Below are 15,580 nucleotides of genomic sequence, written 5' to 3'. Positions count from 1 at the left end.
AAACAAAGCGAGGAATTCAGAGCCAGCGGTTTTCTGCAGAATAAGCCATTTAATTGGCCAAATCATCACATAGACATTTCAAAGCGGGACCAAAAAATCAAAAAAGACACTGTTGCTTAGACTAATGCAGAACCGCCTACCAGTTCATACTAAAGATACAATTTTTGCCCGACAACCGCCTTCTCCGGCCCATGCAACCCTACTCTAATGATTCCCGCAAGGAAAAGGGTAATAGGAACACAACCACAAAAGAGAAATCAGCGAATCCACTCCTCCACCTTCCGGCTACGACTCAAATCCCCGCTCCGCTCAATCAGCCCTTCGCATTCCACTTGTCATTGTACGCGTTCACCGCGACCGCAACCTGCTTGTAAAGCCAGTTCCTGCTCTGCTCGTCCGCGACGGGGATGAACGGCCCGTTCGTGCCGCCCTTGAGTGTTATGCTCATGCCCGTGCGCTCCTTGCTGATGGTCTGGATGTCCTTGAGCGGCACGTCCCACTCCGTCGTCAGCTTGCGCGTCTTGACGAGCATGATGCCATTGTACGTCAGCATGACCAGAAGGTCCTTTCCTGGCAGCTCCAGGTGTGCAATGTAATCCTCGTTGAAGTAGCGGCCGTTGTCCAGCGTCTTGAGCCAGAACTGGCCGAGCGCCTCGCGCTGGCTGTACGGCCGCACGATGCCGTCCTGCCCGATGAACCTCGAGAGGCGGACTCGGTCGAGCCCTTCTTGGTCGAAGACCGTGGTCGTATTGCGCACACCTTCGGCCATGTTGGACGCGAGATCGAAGGCACCGATGGCAGCCTTGGTCGGAACGCCCAGCAAGCCCTTGCCAATGCCCTTGACAAGACCAAGTGCACCTTCCTTCTCCGCGCCCTGCAGCGGGTGGCGGGCGAGGCCGCCGATACCGCTGGCCAAACTCTCCGCGAATGCGTTGCCGCCGGAGGTGATGCCGTATAGAGCGTGCTTCGGCCTGTTCCTTGACCGCTTCATGCGACGGGAGTTCTGGAATTCCTGGTCCATAGTGGCAACGGCAAGACCCTTCGACAGACTGCCAGTGAACTTCGCCATACTGTCGGAGAAACCGAAGACTGACTTCTTGACAAAGCTGGACGCACCCTTGGCGATGCCGATACCAAGATCCTGAGGCCTGTCCGTCATGACGAGACCCTTGTAAGGCTCGTAGAAGATGTCCGTGACACCGGATGATACGTTCTGGAACAAACCAACGGGATTGCCGAGGAAGTCGGCGGAACCAAGGATGAGATGGACTTGGCGCAAACTCTCTTGGACGTAGTGGTTCTTGATGTTGTTGACGAGAGCAGCGACCGACACACGAGCGTTCTCTAGGAGCAGGGCATTGTACCGTAGAGGAGCATCGTTGACGTTACCGATGGACATGGTGAGGACATTGACGGCAAACATGAAGGGGTTCGAGGAGGTCATCGTGTCTTCGGCGTTGATACGCTCAGTGCGAACGAAGGACAGGTCGAACTGCATTGGCTGCAGGTGCAGAAGCTCGAAGTAGACGTCCTGGCCGCCCTGCTCCTGCTTCGGCTCTGGGATATCGAGCTCCTCCTCGCAGAGCTTACCTTCCTTAACCTCGGACCAGGACGCACCAGGAATCTTGGCGAAATCAAGCAGCGCGAAGATGAAGTCCTCGTCGATCTCGAGTGTCATCTGCTGCAGCAGGAAAGAGAAGTACTTGATGTAAAGCACACCGTATGAATCATCCTTGACCCTCGTGATCGAGGCTTGGAGGATCGGGTGCGCCTCCATCTCCTTGCCTGTCTTGGGAACGACACTGGGGTAGAACAGGATAGGGAAGATGCCGCCATAGAGCTGGTTGTCGATCTGGATCCACTTGATAGTGCTCGAGAACTGCTGGTACAATGCCGAGTCACCATAGTTGAGCTCGATATCACGCAGCGTGATGTAGACAAGCTCGCGAAGCTGTCTGTTGACGAGAGAGATCCCGATGCCAGCAATACGCAGCTTAGCCTTGAACGTGACATCCGTGTCGACGTCCTTGACCTCAAAGCCATCTGTGGTGGACCTGGATGCTGTGGCCGACTTCTGCTTGTACAAACTCTTCGATGGCTTCCAGTTGGAGATGACAAGCGTTTGTGTCGGGCCGTCCGCTACGACACTGAGATCGATGATCTTGCCGCGGTTGGTGTTCTGGGCCGGCGGGAGCTTCAGCGGGACCAGATTGCCAATCTCGGCAAGCTTGACGTGCCGCTCCTTGTTGTTGGCCTTGAGGACTATCTCCTTGTTCTTGGCGGCGGGATAGTCCCAAGCATACGGCATAATGCTCTTTGGCGGGAGACGGTACCGGACAGGCCGCCAGCCGGAACCGTTGTCTTCCTCATCCTCATCAACGTTGGGGTTAGTCTGCCAGAACAAGAACTCGGTATCGCTCTCGTTGCGCATAGAGAAGGGCCAGTGCTTGGTCTCGACGCTGACGTGCAGGAAAATGGTCCCTCCTTCCATGAGAATCTCGACACGGATCAGTTTCTGGCGTTGACCAGCCTTGGCGAGCTTGACGTGAACGCTTCCGACATTGGCAATGTCGAAAGGTGCCGACCACTGGTTGTTGACGCCAGGGAAGCACAGGCAGAGCTGTTGCCGCTCACCAGAGCGCAGGTAGCGAAGAGGGAGGAGGTCGCCGTTCTTCAAAGTCAAGATGTTTGAGGAGCCAGGCTCACGGATGTTGATGTCCTCGCTCATCTTGTTCTTGATGATGTACCGCGGAGCAATGGTCACGACCTTACTCAAGTTGTACTGCACAATGTTAGCACCGTTCGCTGCAAAACACAATGCGAGTCTTACCTTCCCCTCGCCCTCTTCAACAGTGACGCCCACGTGCATCTCCGATCTTCCTTGGACGCTTGGAAGAGCGACATCGTAGGTGCTACCAATTGCGTCGAAACTCTGGGGCTTGCTCCAGTTCGTGTCACCAACCTTGATGAGCGCACGGTTTTTGTGGTCATCGGTGGGGAAGGAGAACATGAACGGCTGGGCCCTGGTTGAATCACCCTGCGTGTTTGCAAACACGCCAGCACCTGCAGCAGCCTTGGCTTGACCCAGGAATGCCTTGCTCCGCACGTCGAGCTCAAGACCGGTCCTGTTGAGTACAACGTAAGGACTGTACACTGCAACCTTGAAAGCACCTCCGCTGTCCGGAATGTTGTAGTAGTGGAGCTTCAGGCGCAATGCCAGATCTTGATTGTCTTTGATTTCCAGAGTTTTCTCACGTCGGAAGTTCTCCTTGTCAGACGAGTTGATTACAGAGAATTTGCTGGGCTTGAACGGCGTGTCTTGCATGTCAACGCTCATCAGCAGCAGGTGGGAAAGTTCAACAACGTGAACGGGGCTGACTCCTCCTTTGCGCAAGAAGTTGGTCCAGTCCTTCTTCGTGTTGTCATCGTAAATCCTGTACTTGAAGTCATAGGGCAGGAGGTTCACGACTTCGACGGGCGCGTGCAACTTGAGGCGCATGCAAGGGTATACCTGTGTGAGTGGATCCTTCTTGTCATAGGCGGCGTGCAGTTGGAAATAGAAAGGCGGAGAGTCGTTGTCACTCTCGCCTCTACACGAGATGATCCTTGTGGGCCGCTTAAGAAGATCCTTCCAGAACAGCCTCTCGTTAGACCAGGTATACCCAAAGCCTTGATCGGGTCGAACGATCAGCGAATGCATGAAAGCAGCGCCTACGGGAGCAGGTCTGGCATCTCCAGGAGCAACCTTCTCAATCTTGAGCAGGTTTCCGTCCTCGGGGCTGAAAACACCAATCTCGACAGGGATTTGAGTGTTGTTCTCGACAACGAGAGGAGAGCGGAAGGTGATGTACTTGACGTTGTCCTGGCCAAGCGACACCTCAACGCAAATGCGGTGGAGGATACGGTCCTTGCGGGGCTGAAGGTTGTAGATGTACTCGCCCTCGCGCGTGACCGGGATGCGGTTGATGCTGTCAAAACCGCTGCCTTCCAGCTTGATGCCGACAATGCCCGTTGCACCCTCAGGTGCGAGAGTTTCTCTGGTAGTCGTCGGGTCTTCAAACCTCCACGGAGCCTCCTGGCCATCGGCCAATTTGGCAGCAGAGCCATCATCAGTGTTTTCGTGGACAGCCCAGACATTCATGTCGAAGCCTGTGTAATTGCGAATGCGGTACGGGGCGTCAGTGCCGCGCGGCTTTGAGAGCACGTCCTCATCACTCGACAGGAAGTCTGCTGACTTCGAGGCCAATGCAATGGTGGCAGCAGTGACCGTCAGGTCCAGAGATTTCCTCGAGTAGAGCTCAATCGCTAACTTGTCGGGGTTCTGCTCCTTGGACATGTGGAAGCCGAGCTGCCAGGGCTCAATGAGGGGTTCCCATGCAGACTTGGAAAAGTTGTAGATGTTGAAGAACATGTCGATGCTGGTATCAGCGACCATAGCGCCAGACCAGTCGCGAACTTCGACGTCGAACTTCTTGACGCTCCAGTCCAGCATAGGCAACTCGTGTTTATCGCCAATAATAACGACACGAATACCCTGCATGGAAACTCTCATTTCCTCTTTCTTGACTGCCGCCGAATCTTGTGTCTTGGCCACCTCCTTGCCTGCTGTGGAACGGTGAGTTGAAACAGTCTTTGCAGTCTGCTTGTTCTTGGTAGACGCGACGGCGGATTTGGCATGGGCACTCTTGGTACCGCCCTTGACGTCCTTGATCCTCTTAGGTTCCTGGCCTTGCACGTTTGTATCTCCATTACTGTTCATAGCGGAAGCCTTGTTGAAGATTTGCATGGCCAACATGATATCGCGGAGCGACACACGTAGCACCAGAGGATCGATGTCGACCTGGATGCTCGTCATAGATGACTGCGGGCCTTGTGAACGCATATCAAGGGAAGTTTGAATGCTGAAGTCATCTAGAATACGGAGTTTTGTGGTCTCCCACTGGTCCATGCGGCAGAGGAACATCCCGACTCTGTCAACCTGCAGCGTGGTGGCGTGTTGCTTGGAGATGAGCACTTGCTTTGTACCAAGCACGATGGCCTCGGAGTTGGTCATCGCAGGGTTCGCAATGAGGACGGCTTGGGCCTCGACAACGTTGATACGGAACGACATCTCCATTGTCGATTCCTCCTCGGGCTTCTTGGCCTCCGTCGTCTGAGCACCCTGCTTGGTGAGGGCACTGGAGAGGTCGCTGGTCGAGTTCTCGTTGTCCTCAGTGGCGGTATCGTCTTCCTCGCTCTCGATCTCCAGGGGTTCGTCTACAGAAAGACCAGCGTTGACAAAAGCTTGGATGGCGAAGAGGTAATCCAAGGCGAGGATGACGCGAGGGCTGTCAATGGTCAGGAGAACGATCATGTGTCGGTCCTTGCCCCCGGAAATGGAGACGCTGGCCATGAATTGTTGCTTGACATCGTTATTGATCAAGGACATGACTTTGCGGAACTTGTTCGTCTCCTGAGTTCGGGTATCCCGGATTGTGAAGGATTGGATGAGAAGCTCCGATTCTAATGAACCGTCACTGAGCATGCGCATCTTCACACTGGTCTCGTTCAAGGCAAACTTGGACAGACTTGCCGCCTCAATGTCACCGACAGGCTCCGTCTCCTTTCCATTAATCAGCTCAAGACCAATGGCGCCAACCTTGAAAACGAGGTCGAGTTTCGTCCAAGCCTCCTCCTGAGAGCCCAGTTCTGGGCCCTGGCTTGTGGCGACCTGCTTGTCATTGGAGGGCTCAGCCTCGATGCTCTTCATGGTGTTGGCGCGTTTGAGCGTGGAGTCTGGCACTTGTCTCTCAACATCCTCATTCATAGCTGCTTCAGGGTCTGTGGCAAAAGCAGCCGGAATGGACCTGGAAAGCTCGAGCATGAACCGCATTTGCTCCTGAGTCAATTTGAGGTTGATGTTGGACATAGAACCTTCAATCTCAAGATCAGGGCGCTTGTATTCAGGCTTGTGCTCAACGTAAGTGATGTCGAAACCTAGATCAACCTTGTCGATCAACTCAAGCTCCTCCGACTTCTCTTCTTCATAGTGGAAAAAGGACGTCAGGCGGATGTTTCGTAGGCCGGCAGACAGTTTGTTAGCGGTGTCGGCGTTCTTGGAGTCGTCAAGAGGCACAAATTTGTTGTTGGCGTAGATTTCTCCCAGGTGCGCCGTAAGGCTGTCACGTTCGGCCTGGCCTTCCGGGGCAACCATGCGAGGGAAGACAACAATCGGCGTACGGATCAGGATGTCGAAGTGCATCTTATTAGCACGCTCTTGCACCTGACTAGCCTGCTCTGCAGCGGCTTGACGAGCAGCATTGAAGATAGCCTGCATCTTGCCAAACTTGACACCGAACTCCATTATCTTCCGGAAGGGCTCCGTGACAAAGTTGACCTTGATGGAGCCCGAGCGCAGGTAGATGGAGGTGTCGTAGCCAGGGTACGCCTTCGAATCCGCATCGAAGGTCTCGTAGGCAAAGTCCAGCAACTCGTCGCCTTCAATGGTGACAAGCTGACGCAAGGCAGATTCCTTGGAGACGCCTTGATTGACGTCGTCGGTCAAAGAGAGACTGCCCAGCTTGCCACCGACGCGCATAGCCTTGCCCATGATGAAGACACCGACATCTGCAGTGCTCAAGTTCAAGGTTGCGAGGCGCATGCCATCGTTGTTCAGAATGACCGATATTCCTTTGAGCTCGGCTCTGATGCGAATCTTGTCCGGGTCAGGATTCACAGCTGCGACTGCGACTTCATCATCATCCTCAGGGCTATCCTCAATCTTCTTCTTTTCTTTGTCTTGAGGCTGTCCTGGGCTGGTGAAAGTGTTGAGCACGAAGTCCAACAGTGTCAACAGCGTTGCCCGAGTTACTATCAAGTTGATGGTGGAGACATGAACGTCTAAGTTTGTCGCAATGCCCTCGTACTTGGGCATGAACTCGGGCGAGTCCTTGTTAACCTTGACGAACTTCAACTGGAAGAGATCTCTGTCCCCAGCGTCATCCGACGAGATAAGTTTCCTGAATTCTGGCAGCGGGTCTGGGTCGACATGGTCCAAAACCGCCATACTCTTCAGACGGACCTCGGCCGCAATGTCGAACGGCCTTTGGAAGAACTCGAGGTAGAAATGTTCTGCAACGAGTTCGACTAACAGCTGATCTGGCTTCTTGCCCTCTGGATCTGATTGGAACAAAGATCCTTGTAACTTGTCTACAGTGAACTTGAATTCAAAATTCCGCTGATGAACAGGCACGTCGGATTTGCTCCCGTCCGTTGCATCCTCGAACTCGGCCTCATCAAACTCGCTGCCCGCATCGGACACGACGAGCTCGCGTTGTTGCCCAGCGAACTGGAATGACTTAGATCTCGTTCTCGTGAGCTGGTCATTGTTGACGTTGTCGGTAGGCTTAAGGTTCGAAGGTCCACTGGCACCATGTACCACTTGCTTGTCAGGCGAAGGCGGCTCCTCGAATTTCGGTATAGCGACCTCGATCAACTTCATGAGGTTCTTGTACTTGGCGTCCGAGATTGAAGCGTGCAGAACGGGGAGATTACCCGAGATGCGGAACTTTGTCAGATCAGATGCTTTGGGAACGATACAGGTTTCGATAGTGAAGTCGACGTTGATACGGTCAACAAGGTGGAGATTCTTCGATCCATCATTCTCTACCAGTTGCGCCTTTGTTTCCTCTATCGAAGGCCCGATCAAAACTTGAGTGGAGTCGAGCTTCAGCAGGAACTTGTCGTACATCAGACCCTGGAGGCGCTTGAGGTCATCCTCAGAGAACTGGCCCTTCTGTTTGGATTGAATGTCCTTCAGGGTGTCCTTGTCGATGAGCTCACTGCTGACCTTGGCGTGACCGGCATCCAGAATGAGACAAATGCTGCTCTCTTTGGTAACGGAGTCGGGAACGATGATGAGAGGAGCCTGCAAATCAAGCTGAGCGTTGATCGTCTTGTGCTCCTCAAGAGCAAACTCAAGGCCAGCACGAGTCTGCTGTCGAAGGCCCTCTACGGTTGCACCAGCGGTCTCCATGAGCGCTCCAATCGATTCCATACGGCTCTCCGGCGGCTTGAAAAACTTGACCACCTCGACCACGAATCTGGGGTTGTAGATGACTTCCATACCCTTCAGCTTCACGGTCAGAGCAGTATCCGCGCTGCCATCCAGCGGGTTGTTCTCGAAAGACAACTGGAAGAAAGGATCGGCAACCTCCTCCTCGGCATCTCCTTTTGAGGTTTCGTCGTCATTAAGTTCTTCGATGCGCTTATCATCGGGCACAGGAGGAGCATCTTTGACGGTGACGATCTGTGGGAACAGACTGCCTTCCGTGGTGCCATCGTACAATCGCATGCCATCAAGACTGAGCTCTGCAAGCATGGAATCGGTCCTCTGTAGGACCTTGGTGCTGAAGGAATCAAACAGCAAGCGAAGAATCTCCGTGGCCTTGCCGTGCGGGTCTCGCTTGAGCGTGAAGCTACCCGTCCGGAGGCTCATCTCCACCTGCATCTTCACATACTCGCGCGGCATATCAACGGCTTCGGTGATTTGCTTCTTCTCATCCCAATCGATGGCGTCATACAGCTCCTTTCGCTGTTTCTCCGACATTTCGCTGTCGTCAGCAGCGTCTTGCTCGCCGCCTCCCCAGATCCATGACGACCATGACTGCTTCTGGGGCTGCTTCTTCACGCCAACGTTCTCCTTGCGCAACTGGTTGCGCGCGAGCGAACGCCAGAAGCGCAAGTCGTCGTAGGATAACTTGTGCTCCAGCTGGTCGTATTCCTGGGTTTCATCCTGCGTGAGCTGCTCTTCTCTCTTCTTCTTCTTGAAAAGCTCAATGTACCGTTTCCGGTCGTCGCGTCTCTCCCGGAAATAATCCCAGGACCATTTACGGTTCCTTTCGTGGATCTTGTCGAGCACTGCTTTCCCGGCAAACTGAAGCCACGCCCGAGGATCTTCCTTCGGCCGGCTCTTTGGCTGCAGCCTCTTGTACTCTTGGTGTCTGATGAAGTAGTGGAAGAGGTCCACCAACATCAAGCCATCGCGATACTGGTCCTCATCGATGATGAAGCCGAGTTCGTCGAAGAGAAGACGGGCCTTGATCTTTGGCCGGTCAGCCTTGCCGGTCTTGTCCATCTCAAGCCCTGCCCTGCCGCTGACAGGCTTGAGGATGAACTGATGTTCAGCAACCGTAGAGCTGTCGCCCTTGACGATCATGCTGCGGAGCTTCTCCACAAAATCGCCATGGTCCAACGGCTGTGTCGCGCCCGTGCCCGAACATAGCAGCTTCGCATCCGTGTCCCAGTATACCGCCAAAGAACCGAGCGTGGCGAGCTTGTGAGCCGAGGTGGAAGCGCTCTGGATGAAGGTGGGCTTCCAGTTCCCGTCGGTGCTAACGGCGCTGAGCTCGTCGAGGGTGATGCCGAGCGCGAACGGGTGGCCAGGATCGGAGAGGGAGTCCTCGTAGCGAATGTGCACATTCTTCACGCTGACCTGGACATTGTCCACGATGGCAGTGACCAAGCTCGCAGTGAAGCTCTGGTTCTTTTGCTGCTCTTCCTGAGACATGCCATCGGTGTTTCTTTCCTTGAGCATCTCTGCGCTGTCGAGCTTCTCCATCTTCACCGCGTGGTCACGGCGGTCCTGCTCGTCTGCATCGTAGTCGGCATCCTCCCTCGGCGCAGCCAGCAGGAAGACGTCTTCGATGCTCACCCGCACAGGCTTGCCTCTGAGGTTCGACCATGGTATAGAAAGTGTGAGCGAGCCGAGATGACCCTGGACGACGTTGAGCGGAAGGTGGAGCTGATCGAGGGCTTCACGGCGCAGCTCGAGATCGCGGAGCTTGACGTCTCCAGACCAGATGCCGACGTTCAATTGTTTCGGATCGAAGTTCTGGACGTACATGCCCAGGAAGCGGTTGAGCAGGTTGGCGACGAGACCCTCAAGCATGGCGGGCGAAGGTGGCCGTTACCCGGGCCTGGGATGGATATAGTACAAGGTTCGTAGGGTATTTGAGTGAAGCGGAAAAGCGTTCTATCATCAATCCATAAGCAGAATGGGTATCAAGCAGGCAGACGTGACGTCGTTAGGTGGCGCGGAAGCGTCGAAGGATTGGGTGGTGCGCGGAGGGAATGTTGTTGTTGTAGGTCGAGCGACCCCACTGACACCGACGCGCCAGCTAATGGAAGCTGCCAGGGCTTGCCAGCACAGAGCGGGGAGCGTGATGCGAGGAGATACGCCGCAAACCCGCAAAAGACCGAAAAATGGTGGAGGTATGAGTCGAGGACGCGTGCAACGATGCGGGCGCGGCTGCACTGGAGACACGCAGCACAACTCATGCACGCGCTCGTCTCTGTGGCTTGCCCGTCTTTCCTGTTCATGCCGCCAGGATGACGTCGATCCTTCCTGCCTCGCAGGCTGCAGGTGTTGGCGCCACGTGACCATCCCGCTTCCGCACTGACTCGCGGCCAATGGAATTCCCTTGCGCGCCTCCAACCCAGACCGCGGCTGTCTATCACAAATTCGCAGACATTGAGTGCTGCAATCGTCTAGTTTCGCATTCTGCTCGAGAGCCGCCTTCATCTGTCTCGCGTCGCCAAGCCCACCACACCCTCTTTCTCCCGCAACCGGCCCTCTACCCGTACCTCAGACTTCCGTGTCTGAACCACCCACCAGCGACTTTACCTCTTTCCCATACAAGCACAATGGGCTGGTGGTGGCGCTCAGACCTCAAAACTCCTGTCACAAAGCCCTCCGACCCCACGCCCGACCCGGTTCCAACATCCTCGCAACCGCCCGCCAGCCCGCGTGATGTCACAGACAAACCCACCGTCGTAACAGACAAGCCCCCCGCCGCTCTGTCACGCGAACAGAAAGAAGAGCGGGAGCTACAAGGCATCCTTGCCGAGCTCCAAGGCGCTATCAAGAAGGACGAGCAGCTATACAGTAGCGATGGCACCACCGCCACCACTTCCGCCGACGACCCTAGCTTGCCCGCCGCCGAGCCCACACTCTCCCAATACCCCACAACAATGAACTGCCGCCAGGCCTTCGACGAGGCCTTCTACTGCCAGTCGCTGGGCGGGCAGGCCATGAACGTCTACCGCTACGGCGAACTGCGCTCCTGCTCCGACAACTGGTCCGACTTCTGGTTCTGCATGCGCACCCGCTCCTACGGCGACCCCGAAAAGGCCCGGCTGATCTCGCAACGCTACCGCGAAAAGGAGGCCAAGTACCGCAGCGGACCCAGCAGCGAGGACGTGTGGGAGGCGCGCAAGCCTGGCGAGGAGCTGCGCAATCCCTTCACCAAAGACCCCGACCAGATCGAGATCCCGGGCTTGCCCCAGAGACGGAAGCAGAAGGCACAGCAGTAGGTAGGAGGACGGGAGCGGCTTTGCTTGGGGGTCAAGGCGCATACGTCGATGTGGACGCGGGCGCTGGGCACGGATAATGCATAGGGTTGGCGTTGTTGAAGGTTTGCGAGGCGTTGCAGTGGGAAAAAGGATACCCAAATGCTACATAAAAGCGGTTGAGATTCATATGAAGCAACGGGCTTTTCATGTATGGATATGTAGACATCCTGAAAACTCATCTCTTTTGAAACTATCTTCGCCAGCATAGATCTCTGAAGTCCTGTTAGCGACTGGACATCTGTATACCGCCTCTATACGAGTGGCATTGAAGCCAAACCTGGGTCCAGTCGCTCGACTGGGACTAGTAATACAGGGCTTCGTGTTTGCTTTCAAGATGTGTGCACAGCAGGCGACAATTGAGCCTATCTGCATCCGCCTCAGAGATATTGCACCATACTTATAGGGAGTCGAATCCAATCTCCGGACGTAAGTGTGGGTCTTAAATGCCCGTAAATGCGTCCAGATATCGGATTCAACTACCCATGTAAGAAGTGGTGGTGTAGAGGAGCACTGAGGCTCAATTCTTCTGTCACCTGCTGTGTTTGATGCACTTGATAACTACTTCACGGCGGGTGACAAAAGAAATTGCACACCCTCACATGCCTTCCACAGATCCTGAAACAAATTATTGTGGTAGGTAGTTGAATACAAGATCCGGATATAGATGTTAGTTTTGAATTCGTGCATTTACGTCTGGATCTTGTATTCAACTACCTATCCCACGTAGAATTGTTTTACAAGGCAAATCCGGGTGAGCATTTTCTTAGGTCACACGCCGTGACTTTGAACCGGGCAGTCTTCACATTGATGAAAGTGCACAGAGGTTTGAATTGTGAAAGGTAAATTTTTTAGCACCATCTTGGTACTTAGTGATCATTACTACAATCCCGTGTGCAGAAAACTTTTTTTTCCGCCCATCATGATCTCATGAAAAAGAAAAAGGAACCCAGCACGAGCAATGCAACCCAAAACCCTACACAGTGGCTCTAAAAACTCCGAACCGCCATCATAGATGGGAATCTATGCTGAAGAAAAGAGAAGGCTGGTATGCGCACCAATTTAGTCAACCTCCTCGACAGTGGGGCCGTCGTCGCCGCCGGCGCCGCCGGGAGCAGCACCACCGGGAGCGCCGGGGAAGCCACCGGGAGCACCGCCCTCGCCACCAGAACCGTAGAACTTCATCATGATGGGGTTGGCAACACCCTCAAGCTCCTTCTGCTGCTCCTCGTACTCCTCCTTGGTGGCCTGCTGGCTGTCGTCCAACCAGGCAACGACCTTGTCGATCTCGGACTTGAGCTTCTCCTTGTCGCCAGCCTCGAGCTTCTCGTCGACCTTGGGGTCAGAGAGAGTGTTGCGGAGGGAGTAAGCGTAGGACTCGAGAGCGTTCTTGGCGGAGATACGAGCAGCCTCAGCCTCATCCTCAGCCTTGTACTTCTCGGCCTCGGCAAGCATACGCTCGATGTCCTCCTTGGACAGACGACCCTTGTCGTTGGTGATGACAATCTTGTTGGTCTTGCCAGTGCCCTTCTCGAGAGCGGAGACGTTCATGATTCCGTTGGCATCAAGGTCGAAGGTGACCTCAATCTGGGGAACACCGCGGGGCGCAGGGGGGATGCCCGTAAGCTCGAACTTGCCGAGCAGGTTGTTATCCTTGGTGCGGGCACGCTCACCCTCGAAGACCTGGATGAGGACACCAGGCTGGTTGTCGGAAAAGGTGGAGAAGACCTCCGACTTCTTGGTAGGGATGGTGGTGTTGCGCTTGATGAGAGGAGTCATGACACCACCGGCGGTCTCGATACCGAGGGAGAGGGGAGCAACGTCGAGCAGCAGAATCTCGTTGGTGGACTTGGAAGAAGTGTCACCAGACAGGATAGCGGCCTGGACAGCGGCACCGTAGGCAACAGCCTCATCGGGGTTGATGGACTTGTTGGGCTCCTTGCCGTTGAAGAAGTCGGAGACCATCTTCTGGATCTTGGGGATACGGGTGGAGCCACCGACAAGGACGATCTCGTGGACGGACGACTTGTCGATCTTGGCGTCGCGGAGGACACGCTCGACGGGCTCCATGGTAGAGCGGAAGAGGTCCTGGCACAGCTCCTCGAAACGGGCACGAGTGATCGAGGTGTAGAAGTCAATACCCTCGAACAGGGAGTCGATCTCGATCGAGGTCTGAGCAGAGCTGGACAGGGTGCGCTTGGCACGCTCGCAGGCAGTCCGCAGGCGGCGGAGAGCACGGGCGTTGGCAGTGAGGTCTGGAATGGAGTCAGCATTGCGTTCGACAAAATGGGAATCGAGGGAAGAAATGGGAGAAGGAAATGGGAGCACTCGCCCTTTTTATGTTTTCTTTTGAATTCGTTAACGAAGTGGTTGACAAGACGGTTGTCGAAGTCCTCGCCACCCAGGTGAGTATCACCGGCAGTGGACTTGACCTCGAAGATACCTTCCTCAATGGTGAGGAGGGAAACATCGAAAGTACCACCGCCAAGATCGAAGATCATGACGTTGCGCTCACCAGTAGCCTTCTTGTCGAGACCGTAGGCGATGGCAGCGGCAGTAGGCTCGTTGATGATACGGAGGACGTTGAGGCCAGCGATGAGACCGGCATCCTTGGTAGCCTGGCGCTGGGAGTCGTTGAAGTAGGCGGGGACGGTAACAACAGCGTTGTTGACGGTGCCACCGAGGTACGACTCAGCAGTCTCCCTCATCTTGGTCAGGACCATGGAAGAGATTTCCTCAGGAGTGAAAGTCTTCTCCTCGCCCTTGAACTCGACCTGGATGACAGGCTTGCCACCCTTCTCGATGACCTTGAAGGGGAAGTGCTTCATATCGGCCTGGACCTCGGCGTCGTTGAACTTGCGGCCAATCAGGCGCTTGGCGTCGAAGACGGTGTTGTGGGGGTTCATGGCGACCTGGTTCTTTGCGGAGTCACCGATCAAACGCTCGGTGTCTGTGCGAATGTTAGCAGCCGCTCGACGCGGTCAGGCTGGAGAGTGAAGATGCTTACCAGTGAAGGCAACGAACGAGGGCGTGGTGCGGTTGCCCTGGTCGTTGGCGATGATCTCGATGCGGTCATCTCTGAAGATGCCGACACACGAGTAGGTAGTACCCAAATCGATACCGATGGCGGGCGCCATTGTGATGTGAGGCTGAAAGAGGATCTAGGTGTTGGGTATCAAAAAGGCCGAAAGGAAGAAGAAAGGTTGGTGGAAAGTTGAGGTGGAAAGCCTTAAGCCTTCGTGCGATTGAATGCGCAAGAGTTTTCTGGAGGATGAAGAAGTGTGGATGGTTGTTTGCGGGCGGATGGTACTTAAGTGAAAAGTGCAGGCCGAAAGAAGGTGCTGGAATCTGGCAGAAGCATCGCGGAAATCTTACGCCACAGCCCACAGCAACAGCGCGCTGGGCCAACAACCACCAGTGATGTCAGTAGACGTTTCGCGCCACAACTGGGCCATCCTGGAACACGCGCGCACCTTCGCCGCAGATTTTTCGCACCCATTGCAACCGCGGGCCTGCGTGAGCCGCACTTCCTCCCCTCCCGTCGCTTGGGCTGGCTGGGCCGATGACGCGCTCTTGCCCCGCCAGATTGTGGCTAGTGGCCTTTTCCTTTCGCTTCCAGCCAGATAAGATTAGATTCTCCGCCTCGTTGGGCTACCAGCCACCCCAGCGCAAGGCAGCCGCGTCAGGGTCAGAGCCGCCCTGTGGCCCCACAGCCAGCAGCTTCAAGAAACTTCTCGTCGCAGCGGGCGGGATCCACTCAGCCCAGCCGCGTGCTTACGGCACCCCCATCGTTATTCCAGATTTCTAGCGCGCACTTGCGCTCATGAAGCCACGATGGGTTTGCACAGTCATCCAAAATACATGCAACGTTCTGGCTTTAGTGTGACTTGCACTTAGGCTACAGCGCTGTCTGCCTGTTGCCAGCACAACGGGTGACACAAGAATTGAGTCTTCCAATCTCGCCGAGGTCACCACACTCTTCATACACGCATGGGGAGTTGAATCCTATACCCGAACGTAAATGCGAGTTTTGAATGTACGTAACCTAATACATTCGAACTGGATCCAGCTTCCTGTATAAACATGACGTAACAGCTCCATGAAGCAGATGCGAGTAAGCTTAGTTCAGTGCCTTAGGAGTGCCTTGGGAGTTCCTTGGGATAGGGTTTTCCTAGAAGTCACTCTCCATCAG

The 15,580-nt window shown here is 55.0% G+C and overlaps 3 protein-coding genes across 3 annotated transcripts; 1 reads left to right on the top strand and 2 right to left on the bottom strand.

Annotated features, from left to right (window-relative positions):
- Nucleotides 1-313: 313 nt before the first annotated feature.
- Nucleotides 314-9,928, bottom strand: VPS13 (Vacuolar protein sorting-associated protein 13; the record flags this gene model as incomplete). Its single annotated transcript, XM_066780292.1, has 1 exon — nucleotides 314-9,928. One exon carries the CDS (start codon nucleotides 9,926-9,928, stop codon nucleotides 314-316), a length of 9,615 nt encoding a protein of 3,204 aa, XP_066629521.1.
- A 755-nt stretch (nucleotides 9,929-10,683) lies between these two features.
- On the top strand, nucleotides 10,684-11,352 carry SLS55_008886 (uncharacterized protein; the record flags this gene model as incomplete). The annotated part of the gene is made up of 1 exon (XM_066780291.1): nucleotides 10,684-11,352. One exon carries the CDS (start codon nucleotides 10,684-10,686, stop codon nucleotides 11,350-11,352), a length of 669 nt encoding a protein of 222 aa, XP_066629520.1.
- Nucleotides 11,353-12,450: 1,098 nt separating this feature from the next.
- Nucleotides 12,451-14,525, bottom strand: SSA2 (Hsp70 chaperone; the record flags this gene model as incomplete). Its single annotated transcript, XM_066780290.1, has 3 exons — nucleotides 12,451-13,643; nucleotides 13,721-14,338; nucleotides 14,396-14,525. 3 exons carry the CDS (start codon nucleotides 14,523-14,525, stop codon nucleotides 12,451-12,453), a joined length of 1,941 nt encoding a protein of 646 aa, XP_066629519.1.
- Nucleotides 14,526-15,580: the final 1,055 nt, after the last annotated feature.

Source organism: Diplodia seriata, assembly GCF_021436955.1.
Source record: "Diplodia seriata strain FDS-637 chromosome Unknown scaffold_9, whole genome shotgun sequence".
Lineage (NCBI taxonomy): Eukaryota > Fungi > Ascomycota > Dothideomycetes > Botryosphaeriales > Botryosphaeriaceae > Diplodia > Diplodia seriata.
This window is presented reverse-complemented; position numbering and strand designations above follow the sequence as displayed.